The following is a 24938-nucleotide window of genomic DNA, read 5'->3' as shown; positions in this document are numbered from 1 at the left end:
AATTTTTATATTTGCAGCTAATTTTACAATGAATTTGTAGAAAATGAAGTAATAAAATTCAATAGATAACCAGTCCCACATCTCAAGTCTCCCGGCAGCATCTCCACTAGTTTGTGTCAGAATGGTGAACAACAGGTAGCATTACTGGGAGTAATTGCTAACAGTAATCTAATCAAGTCATATTATAAAACACCAAAGCAAACTACAGTGGTTTATAACTTGTCATTTGATTCCTGAGATTAGATTACTCCCTTGAAACTACTCCAGACTGTTGTTTTCTGAAAGTATGTGCTACAAACTTCACGGAATAGTTTTGTTCACTTTTGTTTCCATTCCAGCGCCAACAACAGGTGTCAGAGCAGATGCTGATTGTCAGTGTATCTCAGGCTATTGACATATGGACTGAATAGTTAGGACTGCAATACTTCTAAACAAGAATTATTCTGAATGAAGGCTCCATAACTTTCCTATACGAAGATGGTCACATTTCCCTTCTACGTCGACTGTTGAGATCATCCGTTTCCTCCGTCAGTCAATACTTTCTTTCAAGAATCTGTTTGATTTTATTGCTTAAGAAACATTACTTTCACTCTCCACCGCTTGACTGCACCTTAATTTTATAGTTCATTCAGCTGTCCTCGGCCAATTTCCTTTATTTCACAGCTCCCCTCCGTCTTCCGGACGCGCATGAAGCGCAGGGTTCGCATCTGCCCGCGTTTCCCCTCCCTACGGTAGTTCCGCGCACTCGCTCAGGTGCAGTACCTGTGGCTCTCATTCTCTGTGTGTGTGTGTGTGTGAGAGAGAGAGAGTTAGATAGGCGGATCAACACACCTTTCGTCCACTCACTTACCTGCTTTCGACGGCGTGTGCCGCCCACTGGAACCTGTAAGCGCCCAGTTCGCAAAAACGCAACTCCCTCACCCTCCTGCGAGCGCCTCATCCAGTTGAAACCTGCATTTTCACACACACCTTAAAAAAAATCACTTTATTTCCCTTGGTTAACCCCCCCCCCCCCCCCAGTCTTTACTACTGTTCCCGCCTACTCACAGTCTGACCATTGTACACCTGAGGGCTGGGATGGTGGTGGGGGGGGGGGTGGTAGTGCTGATTTTTATCTCCCTCCCTGCCGTGCGGTCCCGCAAATCTCATGCAAGTCCAGGTAAATCGAGGGGCTGTCCTTAACGCACCGGTTCTGCAGAGAGCGCAAAAGAGGAATTACCTGTAGTCCGGGTTCTGTAGTTAGACCACACCGCACCGACTTGAAAGTCCAGTTCGGCAAGAAGAGAAGCCAGGATAAAGCTGAAGAGAAATATGTCACAGGAGACGGACAAGTAAGTGAACCTACTGGTTCTGACGGTCTTTATCCACTGCTCTATCTTTTAATGGTCTCTTTCTCTCTCTCCCCCACCCCCAACTCGACAAACCGGTGCCTTTATCCACATATCTCAGCCTGCCTACTTTTGCAAACCATAATTGTTCTTTATTAGTACAGATTTCTCTCTTTTTTTAAAGTTATTAGTGGGAACTATATGCTGGTGTGGAATTCTGTGTTTTTGGCACCACGACAACATAGCTCTTTAATCGGCCATTTTCTGAAAAGTTCCCGGGGGGGGGGCTTCAACTTCCAAAAACAAGTGAACTTTGTTTTGGATTGAAGACACCTCCCTTCCCCCCCGCCCTGCTGTTGGAGGTGGTCTGTGATCTAGCGCTGGGCTGGCCGGGGCCCCGGTGCGTTCGGATCTCACCTTCCTCAGGCGGGTCTGTCGCACCTAAAATCCCCCTCACTCGGCGCACACACGGGCCAGACCCACGGGCGACCAGTCGCACCCCCGCTGTCCGCTGCGATTGAAAGCCCGCCCGATTGGGCATATGTGGGCGGTTAGGGTGGGTGAGGGAGGAAATGGGGAACAGACATTTATTCTCTCATTCTCCTCCTCCCCTCTTCCTCCAATGTAAATTCTGGCAGCTTAACTCACTTAAGCATGAGAAGCAAAGGGCAACTCCTGTGGAAATAATCAAAAGCTCCCTATTTTTTTTCTAAATACGCAACTCCCACACACCACCTCAGACAAAAGAAAACCCTCTTCACGGTCCCTGGCGTCTTTCGACCTGACGGGACAATTACTATCCACCACAACCAGATCCTTCGGTGCTCAACATCAACATTCACGAAGAATTTACTGCAGACGCACCATCGATGGTTGACAATACCCACACTGTTTATTTCATTACTGTTTAGAAGAACACATTTTGGATTTCCACTTTAAAAAAAACTGGGCAAAATCCTTTTATGATTCCCAGCTCCTTAAAGCCACCAGTGGGTGGACAAACTTGTAAGAATCTGGCTGGAAGGCTTGTTCTTCTGAAGTGAAGCCCCGCTTCGGTCAAAACGCCGGCAGGAGCACTTCTTGTCACGTTTGAAGAGTTGTTTCTTCCTCTTGCAGAGACATTTGTTTTGGAGGGGGAGAGTGGGTGGTGCTTTTGTGAGTTATTATTTTGATTTGTTATCCACTTTTTAAAACCAATGATCGTAGAATCTACTTTGCGAGTTTGAAGGAGCGACAACAATTGCACCAATAATGGAGGATATGGATAAGAAAACAATCCCGTGTAAGGTTGACCGTTTTGACGCATCACCGCAACAATGTAGCAATATCTGGAAATGTAGCAGACTGCATTGGAAGTAGCCCTGATTAAAAGTCTGCTCTCCACAGAAGCTGTCTGACTTGATGACTATTTTCACCTCTCATTTTTTTAATGCCTCAGAAGTTGCATAATTTTAACAAGAATCCATAAAGTACTACTAATGCAGAAAATATTCAAGTTAAAAAAAATTACAATGGTGGATATGTTCAGCAGCCACCTCTGAAGTGAGAAATGGATTTAATTTTTCAGGAGAAGATTTGGAATGGATATTAAGATTCCTGAGAAGTATGTCCAAAACTTTATATTTGTTATTTGTTTTAGCGATGGTGAAAATAGAGATCCCAAATCCCCAAAAGAATTTGCTGATTATAAAATGACATAAACCTGAAACAAAAGCTCCCACCACAGATGCTGCCAAATCTTTGAGTATTTCCAGCATGACTTGTTTTTATAACACTGAATCAATTACAGATCAGACCTAAAGAATCGAGATTGAAACCTGTCAGATATCAAAAGGCCTAGATAGAGTGGACATGGAGATGGTTCCTTTAGCTGGGGAGTCCAGGACCAGGGGGCACAGCTTCAGAATAGAAGGGCAGCCCTCCTTTAGAACAGAGGTGAGGAGGAATATCTCTAGGGTGATGAATCTATGGAATTCATTGCAACAGATGGCTGTGGAGGCCAAGTCATTGCGTATATTTAAAGTGGTGGCTGATAGCTTCATGATTAGTAAGGGCATAAAAGGGATTGGGAGAAGGGGAATGGGGCTGAGAGGTATAATAAATCAGCCTTGACAGAATGGTGGAGAAGATTTGATGGGCAGAATGGCCTAATTCTACTCCTTTGTCTTATGGTTTCAAAGTCAGCACGTCTAACAATGGTTATATGGTTATATTCTAGTATGGTCTATAAATAATCACTTAACCTTTCTTTATAAAGAAATAATAATAATTACAAATATATTTTATCACTAAATAAAGGGACACCATGGGCCAGAAGGCAGATTAAAATTGGGAGGGGGGGAATCAATAAATTGGACCTTATTTAGATAGTCACTTAAACAAAGAGCATTTATGCAGGTCAGTAAGGTAGCTCTTATGAGCCTTAATGTCCATTCCAAACTTTTGACCAAAAGCATAATTGAAGCAATTGGATTGAAGTAGGATTTCCAATGCTTGTTTGCTGGGAATCCCTCCCTATAATTTTCTCCAATTACTGTAAAATTATGTCCCCTCATTGCTGTCCTGGGAAAGTATCTAACCATTCAATGTATGCCTCTTATCATCTTGTACACTTCTATCAAGTCACTTTTTATCCTCCTTTGATCCAAAGAGGAAAGTCCAAACTTGCTCAATCTAGCCTCATATGACATGCTGACAAAATCCAGGCAACATCCTGGTAAGTCTCATCTGCACCCTCTCTAAAGCTTCCGCATCTCTTCCATAATGAGGTGATTAGAACTGAACACAATATTCCAAGTGTGATCTAATCAGGGTTTTACAGAGTTGCATCATTACCTCGTGACTCTTGGACTCAGTCCTTCAACTAATGAAGGCCAAAGCACCTTACCAACTTTATCTACTTCTGCAGTAACTTTGAGGGAACTATGGATGTGATGGGGTTGGTACTTATGGGAGGGGATCAGTTGTGATAGACAGAGGATTTTCTTGATTGAATTATTGCAGTCATCTGTAACGTCGGCACAAAATTGAAAAGGGTGATGAATACAGGACTGAAAGTGTAATATTTTAATGCACACAGTATATGGAATAAGGTAGATGATCTTGTAGTTAGAGATTGACAGGTATGACATTGAGGCATGACTTAAAGAAGAAATTGGGAGTTTAACATCCAAGGATACACATTGCATAAAAAGGATAGGCAGGTAGCCAAACCAGTTGGGATGGATCAGTTGGTTTAAAAAAAATGAAATCAAATCCTTAGAAAGAAGTGACAAAGGATCAGCAGATGTAGAATTCTTGGGTTAGAGTTAAGAAATTGCAAGGGTAAAAAGATCCTGATGAGAGTTGTATACAGGGCCCTAAACAGTAGCCAGGATGTGGGATATAAATTTCAATGGGAGGTAGAAAGGGCATGTATAAAGGGCAATGTTACGATAGTCATAGGGGTTTTCAATCGTCAGGTAGGTTGGTAAAATCAGGTTGGTACTGGATCCCAAGAGAGGGAATTTGTAGAATGCCAATGAGATGGCTTTTTAGAGCAGCTTGTGGTGGAGCCCACTAAGGGAAAGGCAGTTCTGGATTAGGTGTTGTGCAAAGAACTAGATTTGATTATGGAGTTTAAGGTGAAGGAACCCTTAGGAGGTAGTGAACTTAATATGATACAATTCATCCTGCAGTTTGAGAGGGAGAAGATAAAGTCAGATGTATCAGTATTACAGTAGCATGAGAGAGGAGATGTCCAAAGCTGATTGGAAGTAGACACTAACAAGGATGATGGTAGATCAGCAATGGCTGGAGTTTCTGGGGGCAATTCAGAAGGCGCAGGATAGATACATCCCAAATATGAAGGAGTACTCCAAAAGGGAGAATGAGGCAATTGTGGGTGATAAGGAAGGTCAAAGATAGCATAAAAGCAAAGGAGTGGGCATATAAAATAGCAACATTTAGTGGGGAGATAGAGGATTGGGAAGCTTTTAAAAACCAACAGAAGGCAAGCAAAAAAACCATAAGAAGAGAAAAGATGAAATATGAAGGTAAGCTAGCCAATATATCAAAGAACATATGAAAAGTTTTTTTTAGATATATAAAGAGTAAAACAGAGATGAGAGTATATTGGACTGCTGGAAAATTGGACTACATGGGAGAGGTAGTAATGGGGGACAAAGAAATGGCAGATGAACTGAATATATATTTTGTGTCATTCTTCACTGTAGAAGACACTATCAGTATGCCAGAAGTTCAGGACTAATGGGGTAGAAGTGAGTATAGTTGCAATTAGTAAGGAGAAGATGCATGGGAAGCTGAAAGGTCTGAAGATGGATAAGTTTCCTGGACCAGATAGACTACACCTCAGGGTTCTGAAAGAGGTGGCTGAAGAGATTGTCAAGGGATTAGTGATGATCTTTCAAGAATCACTGGCTTCTGCAATAGTTGTGGAGGACTAGAAAATTGCAAGTGTCATTCCATTCTTTAAGAAGGGAGGTAGGCATAAGAAAGGAAATTATAGGCCAGTTAGCCTGACTTCAGTGGTTGGGAAGATGTTTGAGTCCATTATAAAGGATGAGGTTTTGGGGTATTTAGAGGCACATGATAAAATAGGCCAAGGTCAGCATGGTTTCCTTAAGGGGAAATCTTGTCTGACAAAACAGTTGGAATTCTTTGAGGAAATAACAGGCCGGACAGACAAAGGATAGTCAGTGGATGCACTGTACTCGTATTTTCAGAAGACCTTGACACGGTGTCACGCATGAGGCTGCTTAACAAGATAAGAACCCATGGTATTACAGGAAAGATGTTCTATGACCCAGAAATGGTCATCATCATCCATGAATGAAACTGAATTTTTCCTGTTGCCACCATTGTCCTTCCCCACATGGTCACTAGCCCAAATCCTCAGCTCCAATTAGTCTATATCTCAGTCCTCTATGAATAGGTTGCTTATCCAGAGTAGACAAAGATTATCAGTATTGAAATAGCAGATAATATACACAACAGTGGCCACTTCATTACATGCACCTGTACACCTTGTTAATGCAAATATCTAATTGGACTATCACACAGCAGCAACTCAATGCATTAATGTATGCAGATATAGTCAAAAGGTTTAGACCAAACATCAGAATGGGGAAGAAATGTGATATGCGTGACTTTGACCATGGAATAATTGTTGGTACCAGGTGCGGTGGTTTGAGTACTTCAGAAACTACTGATCTCCTGGGGTTTTCATGCAGAATGGTGCAAAAAACAAAAGCGTCCAGTGAGTGGCAGATCTGTGGGCAAAAATGCCGTGTTAAGGAGAGGGGTCGGAGGAGAATAGGCAGACTGGTTCAAGCTGACAGAAAAGCACCAGTAACACAAGCAACCACACATTGCCTCAGTGGTGTGCAGAAGAAAATCTCTGAATACACAGCACCTCAAACCTTAAAGTGCCGCAGGAGAAGACCACACCGGGTTCCACTCCTCTATCAAATAAAGTGACCGCCGAGTGTACGTTCAGAAGGGGAAGTTTGTGAATGATTATCCCTTTCCTTTTCAGAAGTAGATAATGGAAAATCCTAGAGATTGGAAAGAAAACTACTGCAATCGCTGGAAATCAGGAAAAAAGATAGGATACTCAGTTGCTCAGACAGCATCCTTGGGGAAGAGAGATAATGTTTTAGGTCTATCAAAGAACTGCAATTGTATTTATTATTTTTAATAGCAAGGTTGAATCCATTTGTACATACATTTCCAAAAATAATTTCATTTGATACATCAGCTCAAGGGCAGCAAGGTAGCGTAGTGGCTAGTGGAACACTATTGGAGTGTGAGCAACCTAGGTTCAATTCCTGCTGCCGCCTGTAAGGAGCTTGTATATTCTCCTCAGAGTTTCCTCCCATATTCCAAAGACGTACAGGTCAGTAGCTTAACTGCTCACATGGGTGTAATTGGGCGGCATAGGTTCATTGGGCTGTAAGCACCTGTTACTGTGATGTATCTCTAAATAAAAAGTAAAGACCACAGGTGATTCAGGGTTAAACTTGATCACTGATAGAAAATGAAGAAGTTCTGTTTGGCTGAAGAGGAATGGAAGACTTTAATTAATTCATTTAGAAATTCAATGAAAACAGGTCAAATTCTCAGATAAGTTGGGAGGGTCAATTATATCAAGGAAAGTAGTTCAGAACTACTGAATCAAAACTGGGAGAGGAGTGGTGAATGAATTTAATATAGTTAATTGTAACATACTGTATATGGGCACTTAATAATGATGTGTTAACATCTATGTATTAAGAGAATTAGGAACTTTAGTTGTCTGAGTATAGAAAATGCTCAGTTAGAGAGGAGTGCCAGTCAACAAAGCTTAAAAAAGTAACTTGATCTCTCTAACCAGAAGAGTTGAATACTTTATCATCTCTGAAGCAAATATGTCTTGAATGCAGTGTTTAAATTTGGTTCTAAAGACACAAAGTGTAGAAGGGCCACAAGGCCTGACCAATGAATAAAAAGGAAAACGTTGTCAGTAAATGTTACCATATACTACCCTATGGTTCATTTTCTCACGGGCATTCATTGTAGATATAGTAGAATCAATGAAAAGCGTACAAAGATGAACAAACAACCAGAGTGCAACAGACAACAAATTGTGCAAATGCAAAAAGAAAAAAAAAGAATAATAGTAATAAATAAGTAATATTGAGAACATGAGTTGTAGAGTCCTTGAAAGTAAGTCTGTAAGTTGTGGAATCAGTTCAGAGTTGAGATGAGTGAAATTATCCTGATGGTTGAAGAGTTGGGGAAACTCGTAGATGTGTATTTGATATTTCAATGATATTTGAGTAATATTATAAATATATTAAACACAAAAAGTACGCTGCAGATGCTGTGGTCAGAGCAACACGTACAAACATGCTGGAGGAACTCAGCAGGTGGGGCAGCATCCGTGGAAACGAGCAGTCAACGTTTCGGGCATGAAAACATTATAAATATATTGTTTGATTAAGCATTCTTTGTTTAAGTAATTCATTACAGGTTATATGTAATAGTACATGAATGGCATACATCATCATGCCACCATGTCATACGAGTGCACCTCACTTAAGGTAAAAATGAAACTAGACACATTATTCCTGGCTCTGTGTTTCTGCTTTTAATTAGCTTTTACATTTTGGAGTTAAAAACATAACAGCAGTGTAATGATGGAAGGATGTAAAGGGAGATCCTTGAGTTGATTTAATGGATGCAATCAGAGAAACTATAAATTTGCAGGGTTGGCTTATCCATTTGATTTTAAATTTCAATAAATGGAATGAAATATTGCTCTATTCTAGTACAAAAATAAAGTTGTCATTGACTTTAGGAGATCATGATAGTTTCATTGTGGATTACATTCTGAATTCAATATTGTAACTGAAATCCTTGGATTTGTTTACAAAACATTTGAGAGCTATAATGAACTTTGAGTGATTTCTCAATAGTTGAATTATGATTTTTTTTTATTATTGACCATCCTTATCATAATCATACTATGAAACAATATTCTTTGGTTGAGATCAGGACTTTAGCCAAATGTTCTTCGATCTCCAGGAGTCCTTTTCTGTTTGTAACAGAATGGCAACTGAGACATTTTTTCTACTTCCTGTCCAAGAGCTTTATTGAAGTATGTTCCCATGGGTGTTAGCTGCATGGAGTTAAGCCCTAGTCCGTAGAACTGAATCCGGCTAAGTTTGTCAGTCTGCTAGGGCCCTCTATTAAATAGCTAGTTTAAAGGTTTAGCACAAAACTAAACTGTACAGACCCAGAATGTGACCTGTGCCAATGTAGATGATCTCAATTGGAGTCTGGTCAAGGTGTTGCATCAAACTTCCATAAGTTAATGTGGAATTTGGCCTCAGATGCTTCTTATCTAATGATAGGGGAGTGCGTAGGAATTTAAATTAGATACTTTTGAAGAGGAATGTTAAATCTCTCTGCATGCACTTTGCACATTTATAATGTGGTCAGAGACTGTGGCAGGGTGGAATTGTATGCCCCAGGAGGATGGAAAAGGGGCTTGTTTTGCTGTCGTTGTTTTGTTTAAACATTTAAGTTTGCTGAGATCACCACTGTCGTCAGCCAAATCAAAGGTGGCGACAAATCAGCATATAGGAGGAAGACTGTGAGTTTGGCTGAATGGTGCCACAACAACTTAGCACTCAATGTTAGCAAAACCAAAAAGCAGGAGGAAACCAGAAATGCAAGATCCAGTCCTCATCAGGGGATCAGAGGTGGAGAGAGTTAGAAACATTAAAATCCTCAGTGTGGTGGAGAGTATACTGTCTGGTTGTATCATAGCCTGGTATGGAACAAAGAAGCCTGCAAAAAAAGTAGTGGATACGGCCCAGTCCATCTCAGGTAAAACCCTTCCTACCACTGAATCCCTTTGTAAGGAGTGCTGTTGCAAGAAAATAGCATGTAACATTATGGACTGCCACCATCCAGGCCATGCTCTCTTCTCATTGCTGCCATCAGGAAGGAGGTACTGGAGCTTCAAGTCCAACACCACCAGGTTCAGGAACAGTTAGTTCCCCTCAACCATCAGGTTCCTGAACCCAGAGGGAATAACTTCACTCGCTCCAAGAATGAGAACTGTTGAATCTATGGACTCACTTTCAAGGACTATACACAACGTGTGTATGTTCTCCATATTTATTGCTCATTTAATGTATTTTTCTTTTCTTTTTGTATTTGCACACTTTTGTATATTAATTGTTTGTCTCTGTCGTCTGTTGTTTTTCATTGATTCTATTGTATTTCTTTTTATTTACTTAAGAATGCCCACAAGAAAATGAATCTCAGGGTAGGGTATGGTGACATAATTGTACATTGTTAATGAATTTACTTTCAACTTTGAACTTTTGTTGTTAATACAACCAACAGAGTTCACTGTATGTACATGTGATAAATAAATGAATCTGAATCTTTGGCTCCACTCACTACTACCTGTGTATGCATCAACCTAGTCAATTCTAGAAAATGCAAGCATTGTTTGATGCTGACATTTGTCTTGATTGTTTTGTTCTGTGTGGGCATAACAACTACTGATGAGTTAAACTTTCAGGGAGTATTGTAGAGTGCTGCGATTTTAAAAACTGTATTTCAAGTCAAGTCAAATCGCTTTTATTGTCATTTCAACCATAACTGCTGGTACAGTACACAGCAAAAACGAAACAACGTTCCTCCAGGAAGGACTATGGCGTTATACGAAACAACACAAAATTACACTACACTACCTGAAACAACTCAAAACTACATTAGACTTCAGACATACACAGGACTACATAAGTGAACAAAACAGTGCAAGACAGTACAATAATTAATAAACAAGACAATAGGCACAGTAAAGGGCAAATTACAATATAATAATGATGTAAATGTAAACAATGTTTTAGCAGGAATTGAGAAAGAAATGAGCAAAAATTGCGAAGGGAGTGGAGTGGTGTTCCGGGGGGGGGGGGGGGAGGGGGCGGAATGTGGTTTTGTGTGTGTGTGTGTGAGAGTCAGTCAGTCAGTCAGTCACAGTCTAGACTATGGGAATTGAGGAGTCTAATGGCTTGGGGGAAGAAACTGTTACACGGTCTGGTCGTAACAGCCCGAATGCTTCGGTACCTTTTGCCTGATGGCAGGAGGGAGAAGAGTAATGATGTAAAACCTTTTGGAAATAAGGAAATGGTATAGGTGTAAATTGTGCAAAAATTATTGATTTCAAGATATGTTATTGGCGTCCAGCTGCAGAGTTTGGTATTTATATATGATCTAGGTACACTCAGTGGGCACTTTATTTGGTTCACTTGTACACCTACTCGTTAATGCAAATATCTAATCAGCCAATCATGTGGCAGTAACTCAGTGCATGAAAGCATGTAGACAAGGTCAAGAGGTTCAGTTGTTGTTTAGACCAAACAGCAGAATGGGGAAGAAATGTGATCTAAATGACTCTGACCATGGAATGATTGTTGGTGCTGGATGGGATGGCTTGAGTATCTCAGAAACTGCTGATCTCCTTGGATTTTCACACAAAATAGTCTCTAAGGTTTACAGAGACTGGGTGCATAACTCAAACGACCAGTGAGCAGCAGTTCTGTGGGTGAACTTGTTAATGAGAGAGTTGAGGAGATTGGCCAGACTGGTTCAAGTTGACAGGAAGGCAACAGTAACTCAAATAACCACACGTTACAACAGTGGTGTGCAGAAAAACATCTCCGAATGCATAACACTTCAAACCTTGAAGTGAATGGATTACAACAGCAGAAGACTACAAACATTATACTAAGTGAGTGTGTAAATAAATGAGCAAATAGTGATAAATTGGGTGACGGGGTGGAGATAAATGTCTCTACCAAAGGAGGTGCGAGGTGGCCCTTCCTTCTGCCAGTCTGCCAGTCACCCTTGGGCAAGGTATAGCACCTGCTTAGCCCCCCCTCAACCCCCCTCCAATCAGGGTCATGTGAAGCCATGGCTGCAGGTGGTTTGTGGTCGTGTGAGCAATTGGTGCATAACACTAGTCCTGGTTATGTGACCATGGATGCCAGGCAGACCATCTCTGAAGATATTGATAATGGCTGAGGTCACCTGTCTTGTAAAGACCCTGCTCAGAAGATGACAAAGGCAAACCACTTCTGTAGAAAAACTTGCCAAGAACAATCATAGTCACGGAAAGACATGATTGCCTGCATCATATGACACGGCACATAACGAACAAATGAGTAAATATGAGTATATGACTATACATTTACTTTGCACTTTGACATTTCCTCATGCCAGCATCGTTGAGGTGAAGATTTGATAGGTTATTTCCCACTGTAACCTGGGAGATACTTATTTGTAGAAGCTCAGCTACTGTCTTCCATTAAGACTAGTTGTGTCTATTGTTCTCATGTGACTTACAGAAGCAGTGGTTGAAGAAGTGTATGATCAAAGTGCCTACAGTACATTTCACCATGTATTACCCTGAGATTCATTTTCTTGCGGGCATTCAAAGTAGAGCAGAGGAATACAATAGAATTATTGAAAATCTACACACAAAGACTGACAAACAAGCAATGGGTAAAAGGAGACAAACTGTGCACATACAAAAAATAAATGAATAATACTGACTCTACATTGTAGAGTCCTTGGGTTGTGGAATCAGTTCAGAGCTAAGGAGAGTGAAGTTGTCCCTGCTGGTTCAGGAGCCAGATGGCTGATGGTTAGTAACTGTAAAGACAGGTAGGTAGCTTTAAAAGGTCTTCTACATTTTTTTTTACTTTAAAACTACTGTTTAAAAAAATGGAAAATGGGAGAGAAAATGACTGATTCAAAAATTACTTCATTTAGATAAAACTTTTAGATAGTTGTGGCCTGTTTCATTTAAAGTAATGGTTTTCACTTTATGGGATGAATCTGAGCATTTGTTGTGAGCACCATAATGTAGTGATTAGTGTAATGCTTTACAATGCCAGCTGTAAGAAATTAACTCCTTACTGTACGTTCTCCCCATAACCACATCGGTTTCCTCCAGGTGCTCCAATTCCCTCTTGCATTCCTAAGACGTTTGAGTTGGAGCTAATAAGTTGTGGGCCTGCTATGTTGTGTGGTGACACCGAACTGCCTCTAGCACATTCTTGGACTGTGTTGATCATTGACGCAAAAAATGCATTTCGCTGTAGGTTTCAAGGAATACATGACAAGTAAAACTAATCTAATCAAATCTGAACTGAAGTGAAATTAAGTTTGTGAAACTTGTAATTACTGTGACGATCCCCACTTGTGTTGTTTGCCTATTGCTGTGTGTGTGTATGTGTCTGGAAGAGAAATATCAGAATAGGTTTAGCCATATAGTGTGCATCTTCCTTGTCTTTTGTTGATTGGATTCAATTTGAGTTAATTTCAGTTAACAACCAACATACCTAAGAATATGTTGGGGGCATCCCTGCCCCTAAACCCTAATCTGACCTCTAGCTCCCCAAACCCCTGTCCTAAACCCTCACCTGATCCCTAACTTCCATCTCCGCCCCCAAAACCATCCCCACAAACTTTTAAAATAAACAAGTCTAAGCCACGATATCAATGGAGATTGCAGCTCAGTGCTATCGTGAAGGATGAACAATGATGAGGAATATATTGCAACCCTTTGCCGCTCAGGAGGTTGATTCTTTTGTCTAAAAGAAATTCAGGAGAGAAACTTACCCTTGATGAGCTGTCCCAAGATCCACTGTTAGGTGACATAGTGTGTGCAGCAGATACTAATGCCACAGATATCCAATTTCCAAGCTTCATCCTGATCTCTAGTCCCTTTTGCATGGAGCTTGCCCATTCTCCCTGTACCTGTGTAGCTTTCTTCCAGTTGTTCTTGTTTCTTCCTATGAGTAGACCGGTGAATTGACTTTGCTATATCACCTGTGATGTGGTGTGTGATAAGGAAATTGGTGTAGGCAGTAACAATGGAACTGTGCCAGTGTGAGTTAACTTCTTCAGAGAGTGGTGGTGAAGGTTGAAACCTTGTACCACAAAAACAACAGAAATTGAGTTTTTTGGTAGGTTCTGGATCCAACAATCTGGCAGTGCAAGGAGAGGGCAAGGCAACTGGAAAGGAACCTGTACTGAGTCAATGGTTTGCAATAAAATAACAACAATCCCATGCAGGGTCATTGAACCTGGAATTCCACATTATCAGAGTACTGAGTACAGGAGTTGGGATGCTATGTTGAGGTTGTATGAAATGTTGGTGCGTGATGTTATGTTGAAGTTGTATGAGATGGCGATACCAAATTTGGAATGTTGATGCAGTTCTGGTCACCTACCTACTGGAACGATATCAATAAAATTGAAAGAGTGCAGAGAAAATTTACAAGGGTGCTGTCAGGACTAGAGGACCTGAGTTATCGGGAAAAGTTGCATCGGTTAGGATTTTATTCCCTGGAGCGTAGGATGATGAGGGGAGATTTGATAGAGGCATAAACAATTATGAGTGGTGTAGATGGGTTAACACTGACAAGCTTATTTTCCACTGAGGCTGTTTTAGACTAGAACTAGAGATCATAAGTTAAGATTGAAAAGTGAAATATTTAAGGGGAACTGAGGGGTGAAACTACTTCACAGAGGGTGTTGAGAGTGGGAAATGGTGGATGCGGGTTCAATTTCAACATTTACGAGAAGTTTGGATAACTACGTGAATGGGAGGGATGTGGAAGGCTATGGTTTGGGTGCAGGTTGATGGAACTAGGCAAAATAATAGTCCGGCATGGACAAGATGGGCCGAAGGGTCTGTTTCTGTGCTGTAATGCACTATGACTCCAGTATTTCAAATCCTCTCTTGAAAATCCATGTGTAATATATCTGCTTCAATGTTTTCCAATTCAAGGATCACATTTTGGCTTTTGCTCTATCTTGAACCTGGCTCATCATTCATACCTTTGTCCAAAGCCATAGGCTCTAACTTTGGTCAAAATTCACTGAATATCTCTGCTATGAGATGTTGTCTCTTCGAGGCATCTCCTTTTGAAGATGTGTTTGATGCTGGGAGGCTGCTGTATGATGGAGCTGGTTGAGTTTACGACCCTCTGCAGCCATTTTTGATCCCAAACAGGAGAAAATCTGCAGATGCTGGAAATCCAAGCAACACGCATAATGCTGAAGGAACTCAGTAGGCCTGGGAGAGGCGGAAGGGAAAAGTAAAGAGCTGGGAAGTCAATTCTGATAGGAGAGGACAGAAGGCCATGGGAGAAAGGGAAGGTGGTGGAGCACCAGAGGGAGGTGACGGGCAGGTAAGGAGATAAGGTGAGAGAGGGAAATGGGGAATTAAGAATGGTGAAGGTGCAGGGGAATGGGGCTTTACCGGAAGTTCAAGAAATCAGGTTGGAGGCTACCCAGACAGAATTTAATGCGCTGCTCCTCCAACGTGAGTGTGGCCTCATTGCGGCAGTAGAGGAGGCCATGGACTGGCGTGTCAGAATGTGAATGGGAAATAGAATTGAATTGGGTGGCCACCGGGAGATCCTGCTTTTTCTGACAGGCAAAGCATAGGTACTCAGCAAAGTGGTCTCCAAATCTACGCCGGGTCTCACCGATATTCGGGAGGCCACCGGATACAGTTGATGACCCCTGTAGTCTCACCTGAAGAGTTGCTTCACCTGGAAGGACTGTTTGGGGCCCTGAATGGTAGTGAGGGAGGAGGTGTGGGGGCAGGTGTAGCAATTGTTCAGCTCCATCCTCCAGAAAAAGCAGTATCTCCTAGTGGCCACCCACTTTAATTCTACTCCCCATTCCCATCCACTACTGCTGCAATGAGGCCACTGTTGGGTTGGAGGTGCAATACCTTGTATTCCGTCTGGATAGGCTTCAAACAGGCCTCAATTGTACCGATGCTTAAGAATAATATGGTAACCTGCCTCAATATCTATTGTCCAGTTGCACTTGAACCTACTGTGATGAAGTGCTTAGAGATGTTAGTGATGAAAAATATCAACTACTGCCTGAAGAGGATTTGAATCCACTCCAATTTGCCTTCTGTCACAATAGATAAACAGCAGATGCCATTTCATTGGCTCTTCACTCAACCCAGGATAGTGAAGATGTATATAATAGGATGCTTTTCATTGACTAAGGCTCAGCATTCAATACAATTATCCCCTCAAAATTAATCAATAAGCTTCAAGACCTTGGCCTCAATACCTGCTTGAGCAATTGGATCCTCGATTTCCTCACTTACAGACCCCAGTCAGTTCAGATTGGCAAAAACGTCCTCTCCACAACCACCATCAGCACAGGCACACCTCAAGACTGTGTGCTTAGCCCCCTGCTCTACTCGCTTTATACTTAGGCTAAGCACAGCTCCAGGGCCACGTTCAAGTTTGCTGAAGACACCACGAATCAGTATTAAAGGCCTGGGTGGCAAAACAACATCTTCTCACTCAATGTCAGCAAGATGAAGGAGATGATTATTAACTTCAGGAAGAGGAAACTAGAGGTCTATGAGCCAGTCCTCATCGGGAAATCAGAGGTAGAGAGAGAGAGGGTCAGCAGCTTTAAATTCCTCAGTGTTATCTTTCCTGAGGATCGTCCTAGGTCCAGTAGATAAGTGCCATTACAAAGAAAGCACGGCAGTGCCTCTACTTCCTTAAAAGTTTTGAAAGATATGGCATGACAACTAAAACTTTGACAAACTTCTGTAGATGTGTGATGGAGAGTATATTGGCTTCGTATGGCAACAATAATGCCCTTTAACGGAGAAGCCTACTAAATGTAGTGGATACAGCCTGTTCCATCACGGATAAAGTGCTCCCCATCGTTGAGCACATCTACACAGAGTGCTGTTGCAGGAAAGCAGCATCCATCATCAAGGACCCCAACATCCGGGCTATGCTCTCTTCTCACTGCTGCCATGAGGAAGGAGGTACAGGAGGTACAGAAGCCTCATAAACCACACCACCAGGTTCAGGAACAGTTATTACCCCTCAACCATTAGGCTCTTGAACTAGAGAAGATAACTTCACTCACCCCATCACTGAACTGTTCCCACAACCTTTGGACTCACTTTCAAGAACTCTTAATCTCATGTTCTCGATATTCAATTTTTTTTAGTATTTGCACATCTGTTGTCTTTTGCACGTTGGTTGTTTGTCCATCCTGTTGGGTGCTGTCTTCCATTGATTCTGTTGTGTTGTATTTGCTGTGCATGCAGAGGGTGAGAACCATTCTCCAGAATTGCCAGGATTTTCCATAGGGTCCTTTGTTCTACCACAGCCTCCAGTGTGTCCAGTTTGACTCCTATAACAGAGACAGCCTTTCTAATCAGTTTATTGAGCCTGTTTTCATCACCCCTCTTGGTGTCATAGCCCCAGCACACCACCACATAGAAGAATAAGAAACTGGGGGTGGGGGTGGGGAAGCTGGCATGTGATAGCTGCAACCAGGTGAGGGGGAAGGTAGTTGGGTTGGCGGGTGGTGGGGGGAGGTGAAGTGATAGGGAATTAATGTGTATAAATAAACACCATCATATATTTGCAATGTAAACTGGATTACAAAAAGTAGTTTAATGTGTTTACAGTGCAGTGCAGAGATGGGGCTAATAGATAGAGGGGGTGGCGGTCTGACTAGAATAGTTGATCTGATTAGCTGCCTGGGGGAAGAAGCTTTTAAGATGACATGAAGATTTTGTTTTAATAGCCCGATTGTGCTTTCCAGAAGGGAGCTTTTGGAAAAGGCAGTTTGCTGGCTGGGTCGTGTCTGCAATGATTCTTCCTCTAGCAGATAAGTACCTTAGATAGCTACACTCATTTACCTGGACGTTGTGTTTATAGGACTGCTTTTATATTTATATTGTTTTATTTTCATTGTGTACTTTTCTGCTGCATTGGATCAGGAGTAACAATTATATTTGTTCTTTTGACTCGCATACTGAAGAATGGCAGTGAACAATCTTGAATCTCTAGCTGTTTTTGTCTCAGGTTGTAATATTTTTTGTCATTAACATTTTGGGATGCTGTAGAATCACCAGGGACAAAAGCCTTTGACTAGGTAGGAAGTTCAGGAAGGCCTAGTATGGTAGGAGTGCTTCTTTTAACCTACCTTTTATTAGTTATATACATGTTTCTATAGTTGTCGATTACTCTACCACCTCCATTCTCAGGTTCCTGGGCTGGGAATAATTTGGAAGTAACCGTCAGAGTTTCTGAAGTAACTCAGTGGGTGAAGCACTTTTTGTGATGCAAAAAGATGTAAGCTGATGTTTCATGTCAGGACTGTCCGTCTGGACAGTATTTAATTTGTTGTTCCGGATTTTAGAATCTGCAGTCCGTTTTGTCGTAAGGGTTACGATGACCATTCATGGTCTGGAACTGGAAGGCTCATCAATGTGATTGCCAGCTATCCTTTCTTCCAGACTGCAACCCTGCACCCAGCTCCCCCTCACTCCCAGGCTCCCAACAACCCTCTACAAGTAGTTTGGCAGTATTCACTGTCTAAATACAGAACTACATTGATGGAAGATGACTGCTTGGGAGCATCATATCAGTGCCTTTTTGAGGAAGGGTGGAAGAGTATTTTCCATTTAACAGTGGTCTTTCATGGTTGTTTGAGTGCAAATAAAATACAAAAATATAGATACTGAAAATCTAAAACACAAACAGATAATTCTAGAAATGCGCACAGGTCAGGCAAAATGCCTGTTAAACTAACTTCTGCTCAATAAACCTTGACTTTGCTCACTTCCTCTGGATCATTTGAAAGGTCCATAACAAGCAGGATTTCCTGGCGGTCAGCCATTTTAATTCCCCTTCCCATTCCGACATGTCGGTTTGTGGTCGCCTTTACTGCCATAATGAGGCCATTCTGAGGTTGGAGGAGTAACACCTCATATTCTGCCTGGATAGCCTCCAACCTGACAACATGAATTTTGATTTCACTAACTTCCCCACCCCCTCTCCTTTTCCATTCCCCATCCTGGGTCTCATTTTACCCCTTCCCTTCTCCTCTTCTGCCCATCAACTTCCTCTGGTATCCCTCCTTCCTCCTTATCCCCCATGGTTCACTATCCTTCTCCTATCCGAGTCCTCCTCCTTCAGCCCTTTACCACTTCCACCTATCACCTCACAGCTTCTCACTTCATCCACCTTCCCCCTCACTTGGTTTCACCTACCACCTGCCAGCCTGTACCCCTTCCCCCCGACCACCCAATCTTCTTATTCTGGCTTCTCCCCCCCCTTCATTTCCAGTTCTGATGAAGGATTTCAGCCCAAAACGTTGACTGTTTATTCCCCTCCATCGACGCTGTTGAGCTCCTCCAGCATTTCGTGCGTGTGTGTGTGTGTGTGTGTGTGTGTTAATTTGGGAGGTAATGTTTGATTCCGATGATCCATATATTTTCCCTGGCTGATTTTAAAGTAATCCCCAGGCATGGGCCATGGCAGCTTCTGTTTAATTATTGTGATTTTATCTCTGTGTGTCACAGTGCCTCCCTCTCACAGCAGAAATACAAGCTGCCATTTTATAGACTGGAAACTCCCACTAACAGCAGTGTGATAAGGACCATTTTATTAGCAGTAGGTATGCTAATGCAGAGATAAATGTTAGCTCAGACTCCAGAGAATACTTTCCTGTACTTTTCTATTGTTCCATGGGATACTCAACAGCTCTCCCATCCTACCTACGATTGAGCGCTGGCAAAAGAAAGCAGCACCCATCATAATGGACCCTCAGCTTCCAGGCCATGCTGACATCTGACTTTATCTTCTCCCTCTCAAACTGCAGGCCGAATTCTATCATATTATGATCACTGCCTCCTAAGGGTTCCCTTACGTTAAGCTCCCTAATCAAATCTGATTCTTTACACAAGCACCTGTCCAAAACTTCCTTTCCCTTAATGGGCTCAACTACAAGCTGCACTAAAAAGCCATCTCGTAGGCTTCATACAAACTCCCTCTCTTGGGATCCAGCACCAACCTGATTTTCCAAATCTACCTGCATGTTGAAATCCCTCGTCGCTATGGTAACATTGCCCTTTTTACTTCTGCCTTTTCCATCTCCTGTTGTAATTTGTATCCCATACCCTGACTACTGCTCGATGTCCTCTCTATAACACTCATATGATTTCTTTTTTTTTACCAACTGAGTCACCCCAACCCCTCTGCCTACCTGCCTGTCCTTTCGATGCAATGTGTCTCCTTGTCAGGCTTCCAGTTATGATCTTCTTTCAGCCACGACTCAGTGATGCCCACAATGTCACACCTGCCAATCTCTAACTATACTACAAGATCACCTACCTTATTTCATATACTGGGTGCATGCAAATATAACATCTCCAGTCTTGTATTCATCACCCTTTTTGATTTTGCTCCCATGTTACACTTCAACTCAACTCTCTGCCCGCAGTTTTGTCCTATCATCTGCCTGTTCTTCCTCACAGTCTCACTACACACTGCATCTAGTTGTATACCAACAGCCCAGCCCTATCACTTTGGTTTCTATCCCCTTGTCAAATTAGTTTAAGCCTTCCCCAGCAGCTCTAACAACCCTGCCCGCAAGGATATAGGACCCCTCAGGTTCAGGTAGAACTCATCCTTTTTGTACAGGTCTAGGCTTCTTCAGAAGAGATCCCAATGATGCAGAATTCTGAAACCCTGCCCCCCCCCCCCCGCACCAATTCTTCAGCCACACATTCGCCTGCCAAATCATCCTATTCCTACGCTCACTGGTGCGTGGCACAGGCAGCAATCCAGAGATTACTACCCTTTCAGCTTTCTAAGTCGCTGTATTCTCTCTTCAGGACCTCCTTCCTTTTGCTACCTATGTCGTTGGTACTAGTATTTACCAAGACTTCTGGGCTGCTCATCCTCCCCCCGAGAAAGTGGGGAACATCTCTGACATCTCGGCATCTCTGACCCTGGCATCTGGGAGGCAAAATACCATCTGGGTTTCTGTTCCATGTCCACAGAATCTTCTGTCTGCTCTTCTGACTACGGAATCCCCAATTTCTACTGCAGTCTTCTTCTCCCCCCTTCCCTTCGGAAGCACAGAGCCAGACTCAGTGCCAGAGATCTGCTCGCTGCAGTTTCTCCCCAGTTCATTGTGCCCCCCAAAAGTATCCAGAGCAGTATATTTACTGTTGAGGGGAACAGCCGCAGGAGTATTCTGCACTGGCAGCCCATTTCCTTTCCCTCTTCTGACAGTCTCTCAGATATCTGTCTCCTGCAACTTAGTGGTGACTACCTCCCTATACTTCCTATCTATCACCTCCTCACTCTCCTGTAAGAGCCAAAGGTCATCGAGCTGCAGCTCCAGTTCCTTAATATGGTCCCTGAGTGCACTTTGTGCAAATGCAGTTATCAGGGAGACTGAAGGTCTTCCAGAGTTCCCACATCTCAGGCAAAGGACATCCTACTAACTCTGGACTCATTCTCAGTGCACTAGCTATGTTTTAAATGGCAAAGAAAGAGGGGAAAAAAAACTTACTAGAAACTTACTTAGAACCGCCACCTGTGCTTGCTCAAGCCTGTTTTCACCAAAACCCCGCACTCTAACACTGGGCTGCTCCAATAATGGCTGCTCTGCTCGCACCTCCCTCCTTTTAATTGGCTCAAATAAAATACACTCCCAGCGTGACTTGCCTTGCGCAGTTCATTGTTTTTTTTGTATATTGGTTGTTTGGCAATCTTTGGAGTCTTTCATCAAATCCGTTCTGTATTTAAAAAAAATAACTGATCAAGGTGGCACTGGTGAACAATTCCTCGGGTGGGATCTTTCAGCTAGCAAATCCTGCTGATTATTTCACTTTTTCTATGCCTTCTGCTTGTTCTTTTTGTCTTGTTTGTGTTGCAAGAATTGTTGGAGTAGGCAATAAACTGAGAAATGTCTGAGGAATGTAAAGTCATGCGGGACTTAAACTTGCACATAGATTGAGTGAATCAAGTTGGTTGAGGCAGACTTGAGGAGAACTTCATAGAATGCATCCATGATGGCTTGAACAGCGTGTTACTGAACCTACAAGGGAATATGCTATCTTGGATCTGTCCTGTGCAATGAGGCGGGTAAAATTAGCGATCTTGTCATTAGGGATCCTCTTGGAAAGAGTGAACTTGGAAAAGTTTGATCCAGAACTATTACAGTCAGCCCTCCTTATCCGCGGAGGATTGGTTCCAGGACCCCCCGCAGATACCAAAATTCGTGGATGTTCAAGTCCCTTATTTAACATGTATCAGTGCAGTGGGCTTTAGGACCCAGTGGAACCCCGGACTTTATTTAACTTGTCTCCGTGCGGTGGACATTAGGACCTGGTGGTGTAGTTCTGAATCTGCTGTGTTTCTGTTCACAAAAATAATCACGATCGTGATTGAAAATAAGGTGGAAGTAATAAAGCGATCGGAAAGAGGTGAAACGCCATTGGTCATTGGAAAAACGTTAGGCTACAGTCGGTCAATGATCGGAACAATTTTAATGGAGAATGTGAAAGGCCCTTCCCTGATGAAAGCTACAATTATTACTAAGCAACGCAGTGGTTTAACTATTGAAATACGTATGTTTCTTAAGTGTTTTATATGCACAGAAAGGTAAAATATATAATATATACTAAGAAAAATGTTTGACTAACTGACGCTAAGTAATACTGGATGTACCTGTTCTGACTTCAAATCTGACTTAAAGACAGACTCAGGAACGGAACTCATTCATAACCCGGGGACTGCCTGTACTTTTAAGTCATTTCTAGATTACTTATAATACCTAATAGAATGTAAATGCTATGTAAATAGTTGTTATGCTGTATTGTTTAGGGAATAATGACAAGAAAAAATAGTCTGTACATGCTCAAGCAACGAGTGCTGGAGCGAGAATTTCCGGGTTTTCCCGATCCGCGGTTGGTTGAATCTGCGTATACGGAATCCGCGGATAAGGAGGGCCAACTGTATGCCTAAACAAGGAAGACTACAACGGGATGAGGGAGGAGTTGGATAGGGTAGACTGGGAACACCGGCTATATGGTGGGATGGTTGAGGAACAGTGGAAGAGTTTCAAAGAGATTTTTCATGGTACTCAACAAAAGTATATTCCAGTTAAAAGCCAGGACAATGAGGGTGGGGAGAGCCAACCTTGGAACATGAAGGAAATAAAGAAAGGCATCAAACTAAAAGCTCATGTACAAAGTCACCAAAAGTGAAAAACTGAAAGATTGGGAAAACGTTAAAAAGCAACAAAGAACCACTAAGACAGCAATAAAGTAAAGGAAAATAGGTTATGAAAATAAAATAGCACAAAATATAAAAACAGATGGTAAAAGTTTTTTATAATTATATAAAGCTGAAAAGAGTGGCTAAAGTGAACATAGGTCCCTTGGACAACGAGAAGGGGGAATTGATATTGGGTAATGAGGAAATGGCTGAGGCTTTGAATGACTATTTTGTGTCAGACTTCATGGTGGAGAACACATCTAACACTCTAAAGAGAGATTTTATGGATGTGATGGGAGCTGAGGACCTCAATACAATAGCCATCACTAAAGAGGTAGTACTTAGCAAACTTGTGGGCCTAAAGATAGACAAGTCATATGGTCCTGATAGAATGCATCCCAGGGTATTGAAAGAAATGGCAGAGGTTCTAGTAGAGGCTTTGGAGACAATTTACCAAAATTTTCTGGACTCTGGACAGGTCCTGGCAGATTGAAAGAAGGCAAGTGTCATGCCACTGTTCAAAAAAGGATGTAGGCAAAAAGCATGTAGCTATAGGCTAGTTAGTTCAACAGCTGTAATTGGGAAAATGTTTGAAGCTATCATTAAAGAAGAAGTAGCAAGACTTCTGGAAAAAAATGGATCCATCAGGCAGACACAGCATGGATTCAGCAAAGGCAGGTCCTGTTTGACAAACTTACTGGAGTTCTTTGAGGATATAACAAGCACAGTGGATAGAGGGGAACAGATGGACATCGGTTACTTGGATTTCTAGAGGACATTCAATGAACTGCCACACAAAGATTTATCCATAAGATAAGGATGCATAGAGTTGGGGGTGTGATGTATTAGGTGAATGAATGAGGATAGGTTAACTATTACAAAGCAGAGAGTTGGGATACATGGGTGTTACTCTGGTTGGCAGTCAGTGGTGAACAGTGTGCTGCAGGGGTCGGTGCTGGGCCCACATCTGTTCACGATATACATTAGCAATCTGGATGAGCGGACCGAGTGTAGTGTATCTAAGTTTGCTGATGATACTAAATTGAGTGGAAAAGCAAATTGTGCACAAGATACAGAGAGTCTGCAGAGAGATATAGTTAGATTAAGTGGGTGGGGCAGGGTGCTGGCAAATGGAGTACAATGTAGGTAAATGCAAGGTTATCCACTTTGGAAGGGAAAATGGAAGATCAGATTATTATTTAAATGGTAAAAGATGGCAGCATGCTGCTGTGCAGAGGGATGGGGGTACTTGTGCATGAATCACAAAAGGTTGGTTTGCAGGTGCAGCAGACTATCAAGAAGGCAAATGGAATGTTGGCCTTCATTGCTAGAGGGATTGAATTCAAGTGCAGGGAGGTCATGCTGCAACTATACAGGGTACTGGTGAGGTCGCACCTGGAGTACAGTGTGCTGTTCTGGTCTCCATACTTGAGAACGGATATACTGGCTTTGGAAGCAGTGCAGAGGAGGTTCACCAGATTGATTCCAGCAATGAGGGTTTTAGACTCTGAGGAGAGACTGAGTCGCCTAGGACCGTACTCGCTGGAATTCAGAAGAATGAGAGGAGATCTTATAGAAACATATAAAATTATGAAAGGGGTAGATAAGATAGAGGAGGGAAAGTTGTTTCCACTGGTAGGTGAAACTAGAGCTAGGAGCGTTGCCTCAAGATTCGGGGGAGTAAATTTAGGATGGAGATGAAGAGGAACTGCTTTTCCCAAAGAGTGGTGGATCTGTGGGATTTTCTGTCCAAAGAAGCAGTGACATTTCACAGCAGAAAAAGAAGATAGATTTATCTCTACAATGAGTAGAAGTTAAATAATGTGTGTTGCAATGTTGACTTGTCCATTTTACTTAAGGAAATGGTGAACTTCAGATAGATGTTCTGCATTCTGCTAAGTCGAGAAGAACACCAGGCAATGAAATACATTTCAATGTTATGGATAGAATATCT

General features: G+C 42.1%; 1 protein-coding gene and 1 pseudogene across 3 annotated transcripts in view; both read left to right on the top strand.

Moving 5' to 3' along the window:
- LOC140714761 (uncharacterized) overlaps positions 1-735 on the top strand; it is a 65708-nt pseudogene extending 64973 nt beyond the window's left edge.
- Positions 736-1070: 335 nt separating this feature from the next.
- LOC140730624 (grainyhead-like protein 2 homolog) overlaps positions 1071-24938 on the top strand; it is a 148607-nt gene continuing 124739 nt past the window's right edge. For all 3 annotated transcript variants that reach the window (XM_073051355.1, XM_073051349.1, XM_073051341.1), the window contains exon 1: positions 1071-1331. In XM_073051355.1, the coding sequence (XP_072907456.1) occupies positions 1312-1331 (20 nt within the window). In that variant the 5' untranslated portion in view covers positions 1071-1311. The remainder of the gene's footprint in view (positions 1332-24938) is intronic.

This window comes from Hemitrygon akajei, chromosome 1, assembly GCF_048418815.1.
Source record: "Hemitrygon akajei chromosome 1, sHemAka1.3, whole genome shotgun sequence".
Lineage (NCBI taxonomy): Eukaryota > Metazoa > Chordata > Chondrichthyes > Myliobatiformes > Dasyatidae > Hemitrygon > Hemitrygon akajei.
This window is presented reverse-complemented; position numbering and strand designations above follow the sequence as displayed.